Source organism: Drosophila gunungcola (genome assembly GCF_025200985.1).
Source record: "Drosophila gunungcola strain Sukarami chromosome 2R unlocalized genomic scaffold, Dgunungcola_SK_2 000004F, whole genome shotgun sequence".
Classification (NCBI taxonomy): Eukaryota; Metazoa; Arthropoda; class Insecta; order Diptera; family Drosophilidae; genus Drosophila; species Drosophila gunungcola.
The window spans coordinates 2,493,986-2,515,740 of NW_026453167.1; the positions used below are offsets into that span (position 1 = coordinate 2,493,986).

General features: G+C 37.4%; 4 protein-coding genes across 11 annotated transcripts in view; 2 read left to right on the forward strand and 2 right to left on the reverse strand.

Annotated features, from left to right (window-relative positions):
• LOC128254277 (G-protein coupled receptor dmsr-1) overlaps positions 1 to 21,755 on the reverse strand; it is a 78,007-nt gene continuing 56,252 nt past the window's right edge. For 3 of the 8 annotated variants that reach the window (XM_052983218.1, XM_052983219.1, XM_052983216.1), the window contains 6 exons: positions 4,447 to 4,740; positions 3,454 to 3,625; positions 2,874 to 3,000; positions 2,448 to 2,669; positions 1,906 to 2,088; positions 1 to 1,013 (listed from right to left, as the gene is read on the reverse strand). In XM_052983218.1, the coding sequence (XP_052839178.1) occupies positions 536 to 1,013; positions 1,906 to 2,088; positions 2,448 to 2,669; positions 2,874 to 3,000; positions 3,454 to 3,625; positions 4,447 to 4,689 (1,425 nt within the window). In that variant the 5' untranslated portion in view covers positions 4,690 to 4,740 and the 3' untranslated portion in view covers positions 1 to 535. Of the gene's footprint in view, positions 1,014 to 1,905; positions 2,089 to 2,447; positions 2,670 to 2,873; positions 3,001 to 3,453; positions 3,626 to 4,446; positions 4,741 to 5,190; positions 5,209 to 21,755 lie in introns of those variants that run through there. The other 5 variants (XM_052983214.1, XM_052983215.1, XM_052983213.1 and 2 more) reach the window with 3 other exon arrangements.
• LOC128254280 (cuticle protein LPCP-23) lies at positions 8,664 to 9,367 on the forward strand. The gene is made up of 2 exons (XM_052983223.1): positions 8,664 to 8,785; positions 8,908 to 9,367. The coding sequence occupies exons 1-2, from the start codon at positions 8,774 to 8,776 to the stop codon at positions 9,202 to 9,204; spliced, it is 309 nt and encodes a 102-aa protein (XP_052839183.1). The 5' UTR covers positions 8,664 to 8,773; the 3' UTR covers positions 9,205 to 9,367.
• LOC128254274 (zinc finger protein 777) lies at positions 11,064 to 13,493 on the reverse strand. The gene is made up of 2 exons (XM_052983210.1): positions 13,026 to 13,493; positions 11,064 to 12,947 (listed from the first exon to the last, which is right to left on the reverse strand). The coding sequence occupies exons 1-2, from the start codon at positions 13,191 to 13,193 to the stop codon at positions 11,274 to 11,276; spliced, it is 1,842 nt and encodes a 613-aa protein (XP_052839170.1). The 5' UTR covers positions 13,194 to 13,493; the 3' UTR covers positions 11,064 to 11,273.
• Positions 19,403 to 19,821, forward strand: LOC128254281 (uncharacterized). Its single transcript, XM_052983224.1, has 2 exons — positions 19,403 to 19,579; positions 19,658 to 19,821. The coding sequence occupies exons 1-2, from the start codon at positions 19,459 to 19,461 to the stop codon at positions 19,747 to 19,749; spliced, it is 213 nt and encodes a 70-aa protein (XP_052839184.1). The 5' UTR covers positions 19,403 to 19,458; the 3' UTR covers positions 19,750 to 19,821.

Sequence of the window (21,755 nt, forward strand, 5' to 3'; positions counted from 1 at the left end):
ATTTATTTGAAAGTGTTCACAATTATTTATAAATAGGTCAAGCAGCTTATTTAATACACATGGTTAGGTTTGCAAAACAAAAGTCAATGTAAAATGCATTGACTTTCAACTGGAATCCAGTAATCGAAGTATAACCAAAATATAACCTGATATTTCCAGCCAAGAAGAAAAAGCAACTCGGGGCTCATGGAGTTTTTCTGTCCTCTTAGCATAGCTATAGTTACATTCATGGATTCCGTTTGTTTGGCCTTAGTGAAAAGTAAATGTCTCGTATTTGTACAGAATGTACTGCCTTAGCCTATCAAAATCTTATGTACTATAATATGAATTTGAAACACCAACTGGCTAACGTAATTAAGTTGGAAATGAAGTGGCACTTTCTAAACAGCCAAATCACAAGCAGAATCAATTTTCGAACCGATTAATGCACCATTTAATCTTTAGAAAAATTTAGTCGGACAACGAAGGTAAAGCAGAAAACAATAAATCGGTGCATTAACCAGTGTACAAATTTATCCCGCACTCACAGTATACTTTATTCGTTATTTAAGTTAACGAAACTTTTGTAAAGTTTATAATTTAGAAATTCAAATGGAGCCAGCCTGGAACATCTTGGATGTCCTTCACCTAATCCTCGTAAATAATCGCCTTCGTTTTGATCACATCTAGGAGATACTCTGTCTGTCGAATTTATAACGCATGTTGTGGTAACTCGTGTTAGCCGGGTCATCTCGGTGCTGCCAAAGTGGCGCTTCATAAAGAGCGACCTAAAGGTGGATCGGAACTGCTTCGACATCAATCCGTAGAGCACGAATCCCACGGCGGCATTGATCAGGGCCAAAAGGTCCATCAGTTCGCCAAATGGTGGATAGCAGTGGGCGAAGAAGCACTTCTCCATCACCCCGGACAGAAGACCCAGTAATCCCTGCGGGAATTCGGTGATCAGAAACAGAACCAGTACTGCCACCAGTAGAAGAGTAGTTCGATCATTGCGACGGTCACAGCGAGGAGGCCTAAAACGATTAAAAAACAAAATGCAATCAACAATTAATTTGAGGAACTCATTAACTTAATATCATTTTAAAGCTGGACAAATTGGGTAGCCTAGTGTGTAAGTCACTCTCTACTTAGTTTAAAATATAGTAATTTGGTACAAATACTTAATTTGATTCTCACAATTAGTTTGCCTTAGCTATCAAGCTATTAATCTTAATCGCTTATAGAAAATAAAAAAACTAGCACCTTATGGTTAAAGTTAAACATTGCTTCCAGTGAATATAGCGGGTGGAATTTAAATATCTATGAGCTTTATCCTGGCCATGATTTTCCTTATACTATTCAGGTATATTGTAACGCAATACCATTGTTAATTTCTTTCGAATACCAAGAAATTATAATCATGGCCAAGCGTTTGATTAGAAATTGCTCAAATACCAAGAAATTAAAATCATGGCCAAGCGTTTCCTTAGAAATGGCCCTAATAAGGCGTTTCCGAGATTCCGAGAAATTTCGTCCATAATGTCCTTAGACTTTAAGACTTTAGCAACTCAATGAAAAACTTTAAGACTGGCATTATATAACGGTGAGTTGGTAAAATTAAAAATGGTAAGTCGAAAATTAAAAATGAAAAAAAAACATGACCAGATAGTCAACAGTCATTTAAAACATAAATACACATAACAAAAAGATAAGCAAAGATAAATAATGCACAACAATTTGTAACCTACAAGCTAGATTAAAACGTTTAAATTTACTGGTAAATTTATAACAACTTTTCGATTATCAACTATAGTGATGCAGGAATGTAACTTTAAACGATTAGTTTGCCATACCCAACGATAAGTTATAGTTGTATCATGTTATTGTAATGAATTAAAAATGATACTGCGCGAAATAGTTACTCACTTCTTGGACTTGGGTTCGTTCAGGTTCAGCTGGATGGCATACTTTGCGGGATTATTGTAGTCCCTTAGCTTTAGACGACGTCTCGAGGCCTCACACAAAACATGCATGAGCACTGCACTGATCACAATCAATATGCCACACGGCAGAAGTTTAATAAGCACGGAATGTATCCAGAAATTGAACCTGTAACACAAGATACCAAAATAAAAAAAGGTTATTTATTTTTTTTTGATTAAAAACAAGGTCTTAATATTATTGGTCTTATAATTATATATCATTATAACTATTACTATTATCAGTACTTTTTTATATTTTTTGTACAAGAGTGCTTTAGTGTTAATAGTACTTTTAGTAGTTTTAGTATTTTAACATGACATAAAAACAATAAAAAATAAGACCTATTAAATCTATATGAGCTTTAAAACCCCTTATAAGTTGAATGTATCATTAGTGCTTTAACGTTTTTAAGTTATTTCTGTAAGACCTTTTATTGTTTTTGTCCTGAGATTAATAATAACACCACAAAAGTAAAAAATACGCACCTGTAGAGCACCGAATCCTTTTCGAAGTAGACGTGGTACATGGCCTCCGAGTTGACCTTGTCCACATCGTACGTTTCGCGCACCTTGAACACAAAGTACGTGGGCAGGCAGAGGATCGGCGACAGGATGAAGGGCAGGAGGATCGCCTCCCGGGAATGTGCGAGCAGGAAGTTGGCACAGCCCCCATTCGGATGTCTGTGGAATAGAGACGGTAACATTTGGCTATATATAAACAAAAGACGGGGGAAGAGAAGAGAAGCCACATTGCCACATTGATGTGTTAGTCAGTTTAGCCGGATGTCGGTACGAATTGCGGGTGTGGATTAGCATGAGTGTGAGTCGGCGGTGCCCAAATTCTACATGGATGACGGGGGGAATCTGAATCCCAGGCAGTAGCATGCATAGCTGGCTGGAAGATCTGCTCACCTGATGGCCACATATCGCCACACTGCCAGTGTTACGGTCAATCCTATGGAAATTGTATGAAGGATTTGGGTAAAGTGCATGTGGACCAGCAGACAAACCGCCCAGGTGTAGCTCAAATCTTTTTCACCTGCACAGAAAAAAATGATTACTAAATTAAACATGAAACTCTAGAATTTCAGTTGGTTTTCTACACATCAAGCTAAGAAAAATATGTTGTTTCAAAATGTTATGTTGCTTAGTATATTTAATTTCTTAATTTTAAGAAAAATTCCTAAACATGGCCTTAAAAGTTTTATGTAATTAAGGGAATATTTACCTAAAAACGGACCTAAGGCCATATGGCTTGTTACATGACCTTAAGTTATTTCTTAAATCAATTATTCCTATGATAGGCTCAACTTTAAGACCATATCCAGTCTATTATTCTTTAAATTGAAGAATTCATAAATTCAATTTTCTCAGTGTAAGGCAATCCTTTTAAACACATTAATAAAAACAAAAAAAAAACTAAAACTAAACAAAACTTTAATCAAGATGACCTCTGTTAATATTTAATATTTTGCAATTAATATTCACTCACCTGGACCCATATATATATACTGATACGAAGTGTAGGGTATATATTCCAGCATCACAAACATATCGGCAACGGCCAACCACTTGAGGATGTTATTTATGGGCGTCTTGGCCATTTCCTTTCGTGTAAGGACCATTATGTTCAAGATGTTTGCTATTGTCCCGAATATGCAAATCTATATGGTTCAAGCAAATAACAAAAAGCAACACAAATCTGTTATTTGTAAAAACGAATGTTTTGAAGCGTTCACATACATTCAATTGATTGCACTCCTCCCATTTTTGCCCTTGGAAACCAAAACGGCTGAATGTATTATTCATTCGCAACTGACTTGGTCCATTCTATTTACATTTTTCGCAACATTTTCCATTTCGCTGTCATCTGCCAAATGGAACTGTTGTTAACTGTTGTTGCCGAACGTTTTATGAGTAAGTTCTTCCTCAACTATTTTCTTCTACGCTAATGAAATTAAATTCTTCAAGCTGAAAATCAAATTATTAAGTCCGAAAAAAGTTGAATCCTATTCTAAAGCTTAGCTGTGTTGATGCTAATTAATTTGTGAGTAAGCAAAAAACTTTTTCTACATTTGCCGTCTGAAAAACAGGCAAAAAACCTAATGTCTGGAAATTAAAATGTAACGGACGCAAAACACATTAACGCCTTAACCACAACGACATCAAATGTAATTTGTATCCCTTCAAAAAAACGTTGACAAGAAAAGAGGGAACAAAAACAAAAGGCCTAGATTTAAGGACCTTAATTTGATTTGTAATTTTGATGGCTAAACTGAGCGAACCAAATAGCTTTAATTCAGAAAAAGGACCAAAATTCCCTGGACCTGGGTGGGTGGTTCAAAGGTGATGCAGTCCCTTGAATCCATCAGAGAACCTTTCCCGGCTGCGTTCATGAATGGTCTTTGCCATCCCCACTTATCATTAGTCAAAATATTCCTTTGTTTGCCCCAAATAAGAAATTTCTGGGGGACAGTTAGCTTACCATCAGGGAAACGTATCCATGGATGCTGTTGTAGGCGCGCAGCCAGTTGTAAATTTCCCCCTGGCAATAGCCCTGACATTCATCCACCGACGGGGTTATGTTCTTCATCTGAAACTCCTGCCATAATTTCACGAACTCCTCGATGTCGGTGCTGGTCAGTTTGTGGTCCTTTAAAACCGTTTCATTGAAGAGCACGCGGGGCTGCAAATGGGTCTGGCCCACGTTACCGATATCCTGCATCATTGCAGGCTGATAATTTCAATTTATGCGTAATATCCAACTGCTAATTAGAGGCTAGAAAAACACACAAAAATACACAGCGAAAAATTAGCTCGATACTTTTTTAAATTAATGTTTTTCGGCTTTCAAGTTCTGAAAATATCGCTTAATTTTCCTAATTGTTAGATAATTTAATAAACTAGTGGCCCATGAAGGCTTCTTAAATAATTTTGGTTGTAACTGCGTTTTAAAATTTTTTTCATTTTATACAATGTCTCTGCAAAAACACAGAATTTGAACGAGCAAACCCATCACAATAATTTGTATCTACAGGCTTCTGCTTTTTTTTAATGTTTTTAATTATTTTAAGCCTACTTTAGCTATTTTTATGCAAATAAAATTTAAATTGTTTCTAAATAGTTCCTAAGCTTCTTTTTTATTTGCTATTTCCGTGTTTTTACTTATTTTAAGCATCCTGGAATGAAAAACATTTTGAGTAAAAATAATTGCTTTTAAGTGGCTAACCAAGTTCCAACCCCTGTCAAACAATGTTTATTAAAATTACTGGTTAACCTGGCCCTGTACTTTGAAAACTGTTGACGGATGGCAATGTCATGCTGACTTATAGCCATCAAAATTTGCCTCCCTCGTCGATATGTAAAACAATGTTGACTATCAAAAACCCTGATTGTCAAGCTAAAGCCTTGGCAGCCAGTTTGCAATGCGATTGCACAACTATAGTATGGTTATGCGGTGTCGACATTCCGAGCGAGTACCACTGCAACTGTGCAGCATAATTAACAAAAAATAATGCAATTTTTGAGTGGCCAAAGTGGAGCTGAACACACCTGTCCAACTGTCTGCCCGCCGAATCGATTCGAAGCTGCCTGGGCGTTGTGGGCAATTAATTGGCAAAGCACCAAGAGAAAAATCTAATTCGGTAGAGTTGCAGATCCAGATACACAGATATATATTTCAATGATATGTTATCGGATATTTTTGAGAATTTCGTTTAAATTACATTTTTTTTTGTAATTAATAGTAATTTTGATCTTGAAGCGAAACAATATGTTTATTTTCATTCTCAGGTGGTGTGGACAGCCTTTTTAGGATCAATTATGAGCTATGCTAATAATTTTAATATTTTTCTTGTCAGTACTGATTTATTTCATTTGTACTTTTCAAGTTGCAACATCATATATTGAGTTATTAAAAAGTTATTTTAGCTAATTTTCAAATTCCTGCTCTGAAAATGGGATTAAATTTGTAAATATTTTACAAACACATTAGGAGGATATATTTTATTTTATTTGTATTTCAAATTCATATACCAAATGTTTTTCTTATTGTGCAAAAGCTATGTCCATTCATCCGACGGTTAGCATGTGACACTGCTACCCAGATCACTCAGTTGGCCGAATCAAAGTCAACGTGTCCACATGTCGTCAAAAGTGTTGCATTTGGCTAATGGCCCCCGCCGAATCTGAATACAAATCTGAATCCTGTTCGCAACTCATTTCGCAACTCCGCCTTTTGGCAACACTTTTGAATTGCCACATGTGGCTTGCAATATTTTGAGATATTGGACTGAAACTTCACTGCCAGTGGCACCAATTTCTGTCAGATATTTGATGTTGATCGATTGGCCTTTCATTTTCGTCAAACGCATACATCTGTTAAGGGCATCTGCTGTGAGCAGCATTCAATCAAATTGAAATCGGGCCACAAAATATATATTTGATTTCAAACGGAATGAATTTTTCTGAACTCAACTTGCTATAAAGGTAATAAAAAGGCTATTAAAGTACACTTTTATTTTGCTGAAAATAAATCGTTTGAAGTGGATATGACATTAAGTAATATCCGCCAAATTTTATTTTCCCTCATATACAGTGAACATTCAATAGCACAAACCTTGTGCTATTTTAATGTTCAGGAAATAAACAAATTCAAATAATGAAATTTATGGTAAATTATTAGCTAGAATTACTAAGCCATCAACAAGCTGTTTAAAGCAGTTTATTCGATGTAATTTATATTAAAAACATGATCAGAATAACTTTGGACTACTCAATGATTTTAATATAGTTTGAGTCAGGTTGTAAGGAAATTCTAGCCTTATTAGCGATTCGTTTCAGGCCTTCCCTAACTAAATTATTATCCCTAAGTCTTTTCTTTCACAATTACGTGGCCTTGAGAAATATGTCTGAACAGGTGGCGCACCCACAGATATGCAACCACCCAACAACCCACAAAAAGGAAAATTCCGCCATCAACTGACAGCTGCAGATAAACAGAAATGGCACCCCAGGCTTTTCCTTTGGCTGCTGTTGTTTCTCTTTGGCCGCCATTCGCCAAACCGTTAATTAACGTTCCGCCTGTCAAATGTGTGTACACAGAGAATAAAATATTAAAAGAAAAATGGTTTCACGTCTTGATTTGAAAACAATATTTCTTGTTTTAAAAACTCTTAACAGCTTACAAAAAGTATTGTACATCTTTAGTGTGTTCTATATGTTTATTTTTTTATGTTGTCTCTTCAAAGACTCAAACTTCGTCTCAAGCTAATGCCAAATAAGATATTAAATCAGAAAGTTTCTGTATTAGTATTAGTATTTTCGGCTTAGATTTTTCTTACATAATAAGAACAATTCGGGATTTATTTTTCTAGTAAGGACATTTTGTTCTTAATTTAGATTATGTACCTCAGTGTACCTACATATATAAGTGTGTATTTCCTCATTTTTATTACCACATTTTCCGGCGGGAAAATTGGATAGAGGAAACAAGACTCTTATCAAATACAGCTCAGGCTATATAGCCTCCCGCTGGGCCAATTGACTCAACGATCCCACAGCTTTTCACTTCCATGCATTTGTTGCCCATTACAAGGGCCCTAACATTAAGGCCATTAAATAGCTGCAACTACCACATAAATGCTCTAAACAAAAGAGACTTTAGCGGAATACGAATCCCCTAAAGCACCTCTGGAATTGGTATTTTCTATTAGCCTAGATAAACACACTAGCAATCATTTGTTGCTGTCATCGGTTAAAAATATATAAAATGGTATACAATTTGTTGACATTACTTTAACTCAGAATGGAATTCAGACGCATAGAAAATGTATTTGACTCATTTGTCATGGACAGAAATGGGCAGCTGCATGGAAAACAATTTTGCTATATTTGCCATAGAATATGCATAGAATAAATAAAAGCTTGTTTGCATATGCCGCAACCTATATTTTCAATAGAAAACTAAAATAAATTGGTTCATTTATTGGTGGGCTTTAATTGTAAGTGCTGAGCTTAAGATTGAACAATATATATTATTCACTTTGTGGTATATAGTGTTTTTTGTGTTGCGTTAACAATTGCAATATATTTTCGAGGGATTAGCTGAGAATTATTTAGTAATTTTCACAAATGATTAACTCGTTTATTTTAATCGATTTACAAATTAAAGCAAATATTTCAATTGTATTGAACTATTTAAATATGCTTTAAAATATACCATATAAAAATTGCTTGCCAATGTTGAATTGGTAAAAAGCCACAGTTGCTCACAAGCTAAATAAAATTATTGTTATTTATTGTTTTGGCATTTAGTAATTCGATTTATTGAGATGATCTTATGGACCATTGCAGCTGCCGATAATTTATAGTGGCAATTCGCACTCAAAGTGAGTACTCCAAATAATTTGCTGAATTAAAAGCCAATTTATGTGGACTGGCTGTGGCGTTCTGTCAGATACGTAGATACTCAGATACACTCAGCCGCACTCGCATACGCACATTCACACATGTATAGTATCTATCCAATTTTTGAGTCGCTCGGCGGCTTGTTTTTGCAACTTTGGCTTGATGTGGGCATATTTTTTTCTCAATGCGTGTCTATTGGGATTTTTACTTTATTTTTGGGTCTAAATAGTTTTTGCCTAATGAGTGCGTTTGACTTAGTTTTGAGTGAGTTCCGAACAATTCACGCACCGCACCGTCGAATTGTATAAATAAGGTGGTTCTGACTGCCAGCCTCGTTAGTTGAATTAAAGCCAGTGCGCAAAACAGTTACCACCATCACCATAAATCATAAATAGACCTACAAAATGAGATTCACAGTAAGCTAAATTGGCATACTTGAGTAAATATTTTGTCGAACGACGCGAACTAATACTCCCACATTTTTCTCCTGTATTTCTGCTCATTAAACGCTAATGGAACATTCCGGGAAACGTAAAAGCTGCTCCTGCTCATCGCCAGCTTGGCCTGTATCCTGGCCGCACCCGCACCAGCTCCTGAGTCGTCGGTGAAGACCAAGCGGGGCTTGTCCTTGGGGCTGGGCTACCACCACGCCCCACTGGTCACCCACTCGCACTACATCTCCGCCCCCACGGTGGTGCACCATGCTCCGATAATCTCGCATGCACCGCTCATCTCCCACGCACCGCTCATCTCGCACGCCCCCCTGATCGCCCACCATCCGGTATCCTCGGTCTCGTACCACCTGCCCACATATCATTCCATTCACCACTTTTAAAGAATTCCACGGATCAGCAGCAGCAACCAACAGCACCTGATACATCAGCCAACTACCCATTAACCCCCGACAGAAATCCTACATATATACATCGTTTTTGCAACGGACCTCGTGCCCAAATATCTTCTGTTGGCTTTGTAAATAAACATTGAGGTCGATCCAGTGTGGTTGCCTTTCACTTTGTTTTTACGCATTTGGGGCCAGGATTTGTATAGAACTCTTGGCATACACAGAGGAGAAATACGGGGCATATAGACAAAACTAAACTAAAATAGTTTACACATTTCATCCCCAACACTCAACTCAGACATTTTAGTAATGTTTATAAAACACAGAAAAAATTACAACTATTCAACAAACAGAACAAAAAAAATTAAAATAAAGAAAGTCGAAATATATCGGAACGACCAGAAAAAATCTAAGGAATGTAAACAATTATTCAGTTGTACTCTAAAAAGTCCAAAAGTATCTTAAACTTACTTTTCAACATTTCACAGAAATATTATATTAAAAAAAAAAACATTAAAAAAACTCCCACAAACATTTTTTCTTTTATATTCTTAGCAAACTATGCTTTCAAAAATATATAAGCATAACAAAATTATAGGATGAGATATAAAGTATCATAAAAATCATTTGACCATAAAATAAAATATCTAGATACGAGACTTTATAAGACTTTTGCCTTCGTAGATCGTGTATGATAGTGTACTTAAAAAAATGTTATTCTGAATAAAATAATTTGCATTCCTAGCAAAGTTAAATTTAATATCTGGGTTTCAAAACTAAAAATAATACATATTTATTGGGCTTTATAAGACTCAAACTAAGTTTGCCTCTGCCACACCACTTTCAATGTATACAACTTATTAGCCTTTTTCAAATCGTGATTTTGTCCAAAACTAAATGTGTTTCTCATTTCGAATGAAAACTTTTAATTTTTTTGTATGTATGTAAGCTGCAGTTCAGTTGGCAACTTAAATGTGCTTGCAAATATAATCCCTGCAGTTATACACTCGTAGTTAGAACCCGCAAGCGACATTATGACCATTAGCCAGCAAAATGATGGCCATGATTGGGGTGGACGCGTTCTAACAAAGCATTAAATGCCCTCATTTGGTAAGCCCCAACTTTGGCGACCACTTTAGGGGCTTTAGTGAAAACCATTTTGGACTAGAACGCTGCATCACATACAATAGTGCGCTTGCAACCAGCAAACAATTTATATTAAATTTTATGAAGCATAGTTCGTTTACACACTTTATGGTTTGCGAGGATGAATGCTGTCAGCCAATGAACGCTGTAAAGTAGCTTCAGCTGTTGTAAAATGCATGATGCGGATGGCAAGTTCACTTAAAGTATTTATGAATTATCTAAGTTAAAGTGATAGCATAGACAACAATGGTCACTAAAATTGAAGTACAAACAAAAATCCTTTTAAAATCCTTTTCAGTTTATGTTTTCGCGACATTAGGCGATTAAGTTAATGCACAAAACGAATCAATTTAACAACATCTGCACAACTTAAATTGTAGTTTCTCACTTGTGAAACAATGCGGGTTCGACAAGCTAACTAGTTTCACTTTGGAATGCACAACAGAAAATCAAAAAATTTGTAGATAAATATTTGTGGCATGAAATGTAATAATGAAATACAATTGAAATAATTTTAATTTAATATAATAATAACAAACTTAATTTATTTTAAGTGTACAAACAAAATTAAAAATACTTGGATATATATTTGCGGCTTGAAATATTAAAATAAAATTGTAATTAAAATTATTTGGAAAAAATGGACGGAGTTTGAAATACAAAAGCGTATCTATCACACCCACATAAAATGAAAGTCAATAATCTCAATTAGCCATAAATCGAACCTTTTATTTTATTGTTTGCTTACTTATTTCAGTTGGAGAAGTTTACAAGTAGCGTCAACTTGCACTTATTTTGTTTTGTATTTATTACAAATGTGATTTATTTGCACTGATTTATTTTTTCTACAGCTAGGGTAAACTTAAAATCGTTGATTATAACAGAAGTCCCCGCAGAGCCGCCGCACCTTGATCTTAGTCCGAGAAGCTATCGCTCCAGTAGGTGGTGGTGGGTGGGGCCACGGCCTTGAAAAGGTCCCTGCCCTCGCCGGGTCGACGTTTGCCCATGCTGCCGCTGTTGTTGCCCTGCGAGTGCGATTGGACGTGTACATGGCTGTTACGCTGCTCCTCCTTGATGCGCGGCTCGTGCTTGATGCGCACATGCTCCTCCTTGATGCGAACTGTCGGCTCCTCCTTGTTGCGTTGACAGCCGACGGCCTGATGGCGCTGCAATCGCTGCTGCGTGAGGAAGGTGCGCTGGCAGCGCTTGCACTCGTAAATAAATCCATGCTCGTCGTGCCGCTGGGCCATGTGGTGCTTCAGCTCGGCCCGCAGGCGGAAGATCTTGGGGCACAGCTCGCAGCGGAAGTGGGCGCGCTCCTGTTCGTGCCGCTGCATGTGCGTCTTGTAGGCCCACTCCACCTTGAACTTCTTGCCGCAGATGGGACAAGCATGCTCTATCCTTTCGTGCGTCTTGCGGTGCAGCACATAGGACTGTTTGCGCGAAAAGGTCAAGTCGCATTTGGGGCACTCGAATGGACCCACGGCAGCCCCCGGCGACGGCTGGTACTTCTTCTTTGGGGCGCTGGATGGCTCTCCATCGCTTTCGGAATTCCTCTTCAGCGGCTTCTTTCTCGGACGTCCAGGACGACCGGGCTTCTTTTTCTCCTTCTTCTTCTCACTGACATCGGAGTCGGCCGAATCGCTGTCTGCACTCGTGGTGCCGCCAACATCGGACACCTTGAACTCATCGTCCAGTTCATCCTCATCCTCGCTGGAATCGGTGACGGGCGCATCGATGACCACATAGCCGCGCGGTCTGCGCACCTTGTTCTTGCTCCTGGACAGGCGCTTGCGCAGATCCTGGTCGGTGGTTTCCAGCTGCTTCCTCAGCTGTATGGCAATGGTGAGGCTGCCCATGCACTTGGTGCATATGAACTGCGGCATAAAGTCCTTGGGCAGAATCGAGACACTGGGACAGATGACCAGCAGCATGTCCGCGGGCGTGGCATCGATTTGCTTCTTGAACAGGTCGACTAGCTCCTCCTTGCTGGTGCAGACGCGGCATTGGTTCTCATCCACGGGCTCCTCTTTCTTGCGCTCGCGGATGGGAGCTACTTCGCCCAGCTCGCCGGGCTCATCGCCGGTGATTAGTTCGCCCTCGGCATCGGTGGCGGTCTCGAATTCTTGGTCAACTTCCTCTGTTTCTTCGATGGGTTCGTCACCTTCCTCGTCTTCCTCGATGGCTTCTTCACCATCTTCGTTGGGTTCTTCACCATCTTCGATGGCTGATTCGTCGTCCGGTCCTTTTTCTTTGTCTCGGCCAGCTTCTTCCTCATCTTTTTCGGCTGTGGCATCTTCATCAAGCTTGTCTGTGGCAACTTCTCCATCCGACGACGGGGCTTCCTTCTCTTGCTCAGCATCTTTTTCTCCTTCCTCTCCAGATTTCTGCTTTAAATCCTCATTTTCATTTGCAGTATTGGGTAAATCTACCTTGTTGGCTGGTTCTGGAGCGGGGGATTTGGTTTTCTCCCCCTGCAAGCCATCTAATCCTTGAGTTTCCTTCTCCTGCGGCATCTCACCATCCAGATACTCCTCCTCGCCCATTTCCGCCTCCTGATCCTGATCCGCAGTGGCGCCGGCATCCTCCTGAAATAAGAAATTTAAAGAAACATGATATAAGCCCCTTGCTTTGAAGAGTTTTTTTAAGTTTTAAGCCAGCCGCACCTCTAGGTAGTCTATAATCTGACCCACAGCTCCTGAGACGCCATCGTCGGCGGAATCCAGGGATTTGGCCAGCTCCTGGGGCTGTTGCTCGGGATTTTCAGCATTTTCGCGGAGATTTTCACGCTGCTCCCCATTCGTTTCCGCCGAGGGCGTTATGTCGGCTTCCATTGTAACTTTATGAATCTTGATTCCTTTCCAGAAATGCTTTTTTTTCGAAGAGGCGGGGGCGACTTCTTTTTTTTGGCGGGGCACCGGCAACTTTTTGTTTTCAGCACTTTTCCCTTCGAATTTCTTGGCGCGCACTTGTTTTTCGGGAAGTTTTCGACTTCCTCGTCACTTATTCACATTCCTGGCACTTTTCTATTTGGTTTTTCGAGCAGAAAATGCAATTTGAGTTGCAATTTTTCACAGCGTTACATTTTTTTACTTGCAGCCATATTGGATAAGTATAGGTACACAGCTGTTTGTCATCGACTATCGATACTAATGCGCATGCCCGCTGGCAATCGATAACAAGCACAGGGCTGCATGCAGGGCGCGCAAATTTGAAATGTTATGGCAAGGGGTGATTTAAAAATGTTACCAAACAAAAGATGCTAGATTTCCAGAAATCTGCAATAAATCATGAAACTATAATATAGGTCAAAATATCCCATCACTATAAGTATTACCCTTATTTCCATTAACTTAAAGAGGCTTCTAAGCGCGTGTTTTCAATAAAAGTGGGTTAAACAAAAAGCCTTCTCATATGAAACCCCCCAACGTAACCATCTGCTTGAAACAAAAAGCATGTCGTCTTGACTTTTCAACACGGCGAAATAAAAATTACGTGATTTGCATAATATTTCCGCCCGCTGTTGTGCGCATTAATTTGAGAAATGCCTTCTTTTCTTACATCTGAGGCATCAACACTTTGTGTTTTCCTTTTTCCGCACTTTTCCCAAGCACTTAGTCCAGCTTTTACAATGCTTTCAAATTTTCACCATCCAGTCGCCAAATGCTGAGCCGAGAATTGCTCGGGATGGTAAATATTTCCATTATAATCAATTCCCACTGCAAGAGCGGCAGCCACTTTGTTGGTGTTTGTCTTCAAATAAGCAAACACATTTCAATAAAGTGCCACCCCCATATTTTCCACCCGACCAAAAATCTGGGATGACACGCACTTGATATTTATTTCAATTATGTGCTGCGGCCACCAAGAAATATGTCCGCGCTAATGCGCCCGGTTTTCCGGATGTCACTTTCCCCAAGCTTCAGAAAGTGGCGACAGGTCCTTTCAATACACTGTCAAAAAAAAACCAACCTTAGTTAAGAATGTTTTTTTTTTCAGGACTATAAACGCTTCTTAATTCAGATATGTAATCATGATCTGATAAGGCGGGGCTTGATTAATTCGAAATCACTTTTAAAATAATTTGCCTTTTTTTAATGTGATTCAATATTTTGACAAAAGTTATTTTAGTCCTAATTTATGAAAATGATATTTCCAACAAATTATTGTTTGATGAATATTTCTTATCCATATTTAAGCCTACAAAATGCTCTGTTAAAAATTAATCGCATCACAATATAATTTTTTTTTGTTTGTGGATGTGTTGTTGGTACTGTCTGTCTGAGGCCTTATTTCTGTTGCTCTTCTGCATGATTTACGTCAACAATTATCGCAGCAAGACGTGCTCGGGAACATACTTGACATTAACATCGTTTTCCCGGCAAGGGTCTTACCTTCTCCTCCTTTGGCCCTCCACTTTTCTCGGACCAAATCGTTTATGACACCAGATTGCAGTGACAGAGGACCGAGGAACCCAAGTAAAAAGATAAATATAGCGGCTAGGCGTCTGTGGCAGTGATAAAAAAGCACGGCCATGTCAACCGGCACATACTACATACAACACACAACACACACAGCACACAACACACGGGCACAATTCAAATCCCGTCGGCGTCACTCTGTGATTAATTATGCATGATTGTCGCATCCCGAAGACAAACAGAAAGCATATGGTCCATGGGGAAGGATTTTAAGCCTCCTGCGAACGTCTCTATCTCTCACATACGAAGGAAGACACAACATTTTGTACATTTAAAGCTTCGGTCCACAGAAAAATGCACATTAAGACGACTTTAAAGGTCGTCTAATCGAATGTAATCGAATGTAACAGGGCATTTATAAGTGAAAAATGATAAAACAGAAGATTTCGTCACTGGAATTTTTTAAGGTGCGGTTTTAAGATTTTTTCTAAGCATTTTTATTTTTGTTTATTAAATATTTCGAGATGGTTGGGTCAAGATTTCAAGCAAAACTGACGAAGTTACTGCTATTGAGTTGATATTTCCATAAATGACATTTCCAAGGTCGGTGCTTCTAAATTTGTTATAAAAGAATGATTTTATATGAGTTTTTTATAAAAGTGCTTCTTTCTGTAACACTTCACATTTATTTCCTACTCTTAAAATGTTTTCTTTTTTTCATCAGGTTGTTACACCTCATTTATAAAACTTTAAAATTATTTAAATAATATCCATTTGACAAAAGCAAAGATATAGCGATGCTTCATTCTTGTTAAGTTTATTTTTAAGTTTAGTTTGCGGCGCATTTTAAGATACTTAAAATGAAAATATATAAAGGTTATAAAAATTAAGTTGCAGAACATTGTTCACATTTAAAAAACAGCATCAACAAACAAAGTGCAAAGACGGTAAAAAGTCAAAATAAAGAAATGTTTAAGAAAACAAATTTCATAAAAATATGGTAGCAATTCCATTTTATCTTAGAGCATTCACCTTCCTTTCTCCTTAACTATGAGCGTATAATTATTTAGTGCCTAATAATTACAAGAGTTGGTACAGCCATCAAATGTCATTTTAAATGCTCAGGACCATACGATTATTAGTACTTACTGAAGTAAGCAGTTAACTTGAAAATTTGATTAGATGGTTTTCTTCCTTCACAAAATAAATCGTCACCTATCAAATTTTTGAATATAATCTTTTGACTTTTTCTCCCTGCAATGAAAGTTCAATATGACACACATGTAAACGCATATGTTTATTGAAAATTCCTCGAATGGTTTTATATATTTCACAATTGTGAATATGTAAATTGCTTAAATTCATTAACTCTTTGAATACGGTTCACAATCTTTGTAACTTACTTAAGGCCAAATGCAATATACCCATTTACTTCATGAGTACAAGATATAAAAAGGCAAAGCAATTCGCCCAGATGTCGCGTGAGCATTGTTGTCTACGGCAACTGGAGTTGAGTCAAGTAATAAAAGTTCGCACACAGCAAACAGAAGATAATCATAGCAGACCTTAAATTTCTAATTAAGAACTAAGTTCTTAAAAATTTTTTTATGTTGAGATTTTAATTATGCATGCAATCTGAACAAAACAGTACAATTCCAACTTTGAATAACTTTGCAGTCACCTAAATGTGCACAAAGCACCCATTTGTATATGCGTAAATAGCTGTTTGTGATGATTAAATCCCACACTATTTGTGCCACTTAATTACACCCACCTGCAGTTGGTTAAAATAAGCAAAACCAACAGACGGAAACCATCTCCGCAATGAAATCTGAAGCGTAAGGATTAGACCTGGCTTTGACTCACTTTGCATTTTCAACCATCAGCTAATTAAATGACTTTGTTGAAGACATGGTTTCCTTTGTTTCGCTCCTGGCAACCTTAAGAGACTAGCACAACTTTTCAGCTTATAACGTGGTCAATTTTCATGATTTTTCTCAAAGAAATCTCATACACGTTAAATAGGATCAGTACATAATTTAGCTTAAGTACGTCGGTGGATTATCTAAAAGTTATTCATCTGAAAGTTGGGCAAAGTCAAGTGTTTATATAAGTGGAACTTATAACCTAATTGCTTCGCCTGCGTCTAGGGAATCGCAAATAACATTCGCTCTTTAACTTCATGTTAGTTGGCCAACTTTTCGGCAGAAGCTTACAACCTGCCAACAAAACGAAATTTCCAATAATGGGATTTGCGTCTGGCAGCTAAGAGCATCGGATCCATCATTTTAGCACGTCTCTGACATGATGAGAAATCTAATTTACAAACTCAAATCGACACGTGTGTAAGCACTCAAAATGCTTTAAATATTCTATGATTGACTTGTGTACAAGTAACTTATTCTCCTTCCTTGAAATCCGAGATAAATGGCAAAATTCCAATTAAACTGCATCGCTGACTCTGCTGCAAGTGCATTGACACATGAGTCGATTCATCAACATCAAGGAGTTCTGTACTTGTACATAATTAAATCTAACACACTTTCTTGGCAGCTCCCTCTTCTAAATGAAAAAACAAGCCATATTAATACGCATTACTGGGATCCTTAATTATCTACGATCTACCATTTATCTTTATGCAGAACATGTAACAGTTTGACATTTTCAGTTATATAAGGCTATCATCTTTTGTTTTTTGTGACTCCTATTGCTAATGGTTTTTGTAATTAATGAAACATTTATCAAATTACCAATCCGTTGGCATATTAAGCATACGCAGCGTGTGCCTGACTAAGGCGAAAACAAACATTGTTGAAATTTAAACGGGAGAGTAAATAGCTTGTGAGAGAAAAAAGAGGAAAGTACTAATTTATGAACATATAATTTAAAATGCCCTGGGGTAATATGTTTACGCCTAGCTCTTATTTAGCTATTTTGCCTCGTTTTTCTCGGGACTTGAATACACAAAGCCATAATATATATCCATGAATAGAAGGTGCCGTATGGGAGTCCGATTTGCGCACGACCCAAATTGAACGGCTGAATATGCAGATAAAAGTACACAAATACAAATTATGAATAGGGCTAAGTAGAGGGCTCAGTGTTATTAACATAAACTCACCCGTTCGCACTCGTTCGATACCATAGATCACAATTATTTGCCGGTCCGACAGGCCCAATAAACGTAGTGATAAGAGGCTTTACGGGTGCCTCATTAGCCGCCACCCATCCGATGAAAAGGTTTTTCCCGCAAACAATTGCCATGTGTCAAAAGGAGCTTCCCCCTATTTGTTTGTTTATTTTATCCGGGTTTCCTTTCTCCCGACAGACACGCAGTTATCAGAACATATTCACCCTTGTGACAATCTTGTCAATACTGAGCACGTGTGTGCATAAGCATTACACGTATTTTTTGGCAATACACGTCTTAAACTGATTACTAAAGACGGCCACAAAAAAAGCTTCTCCCTCTGTCAAATTCCAATTCCAATCAATTTTGATATATTCTTATACATGGCAAAATGTCTCAACAAGTTAAGAAAATTGTCTAAAATTTTTGCGACTCATTTTTCTTAATTTGCCGCCATGCTAAGATGAAATTCCCAGTTGACGTAATTTATGAAACGAAGAATATTCCACAAATTTTACTTTCCCTTGGCCTCCGACCAAGCGGCAAATTAGTCAAACCGGTTTGTTTATAAATCAGCACCAAACAACAAACAACAAATGGCGACAAATAACCAGACGATTCTTTTACTTGTACCTTTCATGTGGCCGACATATTTTCAGGTAGTTGGAAATGCCCAAGCCGTCTATAGAATAACCCAAAAAAGAAGAAGATAACTGAACAAAACATAAACAGAGATTTTTTAGCTCAATTCGTACAATGAACTGTCGTATGCAAAATATTTGTGCTAAGGCTAATTTATTCAGAAGGAAGATACACGATTTAAATTCAAATGACTGTTGATGTCAACTTTTTGATTCCCTGCCTCTAGAAAATAGGAACACAAATTAAAAATGCTGATATATTGTATTTTGCGGAATACTAATGCTGCTCACTAATTGCACAAATCACATAGGCGGTGAAACCGTATTTAACAGGAATGTAAGATAATTTTATGAAATATAAAATAATTTATCGGTATTAATATCACATTTAAACCCAAGAAAAAATGAATTATATTAAAATGTTCTGGTGATTTTCTTTCCATTTGATTATTTTTAAATTTTAACAAACATAAATATAAACATAAATACCCTTCACATTTTTCGTTGTGCGAATTGAGAAATACAACCTTTACCAAAACTATTAATATTCAAAAAGATTATATATTCGCATTAGCTTTTTTGAAAATTATTCTGCATTGTTATGCTTTCCTTGGAGGTGTTTAAAATTCTCGCCCCAAATCGTTTGTTCTTTTGCGAAACTTGTTTTCCGGCTTCAGGTGCGGATATTCCCCGGATTAAAAAATAGCTGTAGAAATTGGACGGCCACAAAAACCAAAACAAGATAGCAAATTTCTAAACAGCTGCTCCAGAACGAGATGCTCTTCTCTTTTTATCGCGATGCTGGCTTTCATTCATCCCGGTTTTTTCGAGTATAAATAGCTGCGGTCGCAGCAGATTCAATTAGACGCCAAGCAAACCTCCAGAATATCAAAACCAAAGCCGCAGAATGTCGAAAGTCCTCGCCGCCGTTTTCGCTTTCATAGCCATCTGCTTTGTCCTTGGCAACGCCGCACCTGCCCCGCCCACACAGCTGCTGGACGCCCACACCGCCATCCAAAAGATAATCGGTGAGTTGGGCATCAAATAGTTCAGAAGAACTGTCATCAGATCAACCTCTTTTCCGTTTCATTTATTATGTTTTTCAGCTGCTTACAACCGCATTCCAGGACCTTCGGTTGTTCATCCGTGGGAGGTGGCCCATGTGATTGACCCTAACACCTTTGTGGCCCACTTCTGAAGGACCAACACTGCTACCTAAACATACCTGACTACCTTTAAAAAATGGCTAAATAAATTCTAATGAAATTTTGCGTTAAACCAGTACAAATAACTTTTCACTAGCAGCCGAATTCAGATATTCATTTGTAGACTAACTAAAAGTTTGCATATACCAAAGGTTTCTTTGCAACTCAATTTGACATGAAACACATGATAATTGCAAAGCAGAGTCTCATATTTACAACAAAATTAATTGATGCTGACAATTGCGTTTTTTTTATCGTTTTCGGTAAAATGGACAAATAAATCGCAACAATAACTGCAATAGCCAATCACTTCCACTTATTTAATGCACCTAATATGATTGCAAAAAACAATTTTGGTATAATTTAACATTAATTAAAAAAAATGTATTTCATATATTTCTAAATCTACAGCTGCACTCATAACAATAGCAGTGGGTCAATGTAAAGTACTCAAAGTGCTTGAAAAGCTTCCAATGAACAAATTAGGTATAAAAATATTATTTTTCAAGAAAAAAAAGCTGAATTTTAAATTATTATTCTCTTAAATTCACTTTTCAAAATACTGTAGTAAAAAATTTTCAATAAATAAAGTTAGGAAATTAACAAAAAATCTTCGATTATCTGCACTTTGTATTGGAATGCAAATATTTTTAATATCTACCTAATTTTTTAAATAACAAATATACAATATATACTTTTGTTTTTATCAATATTTTTGAAAATATTATAAATGTAGATATAAAAAATACCCCATTTAATTAATAGTGTAAGCTTCATAAAAATACATATAAACAAATCAAAAGTTGCGTTAAAATAGACTTCAAGAACTTGATCAATTTAAACTGCATTTAAGTGGCTACAAAAAAATTAAAAATAATTTAGGTTTAACTTAACAATAAGTAAGTGTATTTACTAAAAAGCTTAAACAAGTGCGAACACTAAAAATGTTGGTGAACTTTAAGCCGGAAGCATATTTGGTAAATTGGTTTAGATTTAACCATTTCTTACTGGATTTGTAGCAGTTGTTCACCAAAAAGTGGATTCCACTTATAACAACCAAAATTGATGCAAAGCAAAGCATTACAGATATCTGTCCAGAACACTGTCATAATTATTATATTATAACCAAAATAATTTGGGTTGCAAAGTTATCGTTTATTTACTAAGGCAAGAACAGTGTTTGTGAGAGCTCTTTTGCTTTGATGAGTTTCGTGGCCGGAAGAGGATTTCCGCTTTGGGGAAGTGCACAAAACTTTGCCACATTTTGGTGGCAGCAGATGCAGAGCTCAACTAAAGTTGAGTTACCCAGTAAACTCAAGTAAAGTTTATTCATCCCTGTGACTTATCGCAGTACCAGAAGTTTTCTGGTCATTTGCCTTTTCCCCGCAATTCGTTTCAGGGACAATTTGATAATAAGTGGATTACCAAGTCATATGCTTATGCCAAAGTAATTTTCCCTCACTGAATCTCATTCTGCTGCACAAGATGCTCAAGTGTTTGGCTAGCTCTTGAGTCTGGGAAAAAGCGACTGTTCGTGGCCGGAACACTTGAGAGATGCAATATTGTTATCTCGCGATACGACAGCCATTGGGCCATGGGCTTAAAGCCTTGATGCCAATGTCAATGCCAAACTTAAAGCTCCGCCGATATTACATATTTGCAAAGCCCCACCATAAATGCAGTTTAGATAAGTGCACGGGGAAAATGCAAATAGTCCTCCTCGCGCAAAACACTCAAAAGCTAGCCAAGTGAAATAAATTGCCGAGTCGGCCATAAAAGCGTGTGTATATGGTTGCATATACGTGTATACCGACCTATACGCTCCCGTATTTCTCTTTATGACACACACATGTGCCGTAAGCTCCTGGTACATTTATTATGGACAGAAGCTGAATATTTGGGTAGTAAATTGGTCACAACTTGTGCCTTAGGAACTATACCTAAATTAAACGAACTCGAAACAGAAAACAAATTGTGTGACCAGATGTTCTAACACTTA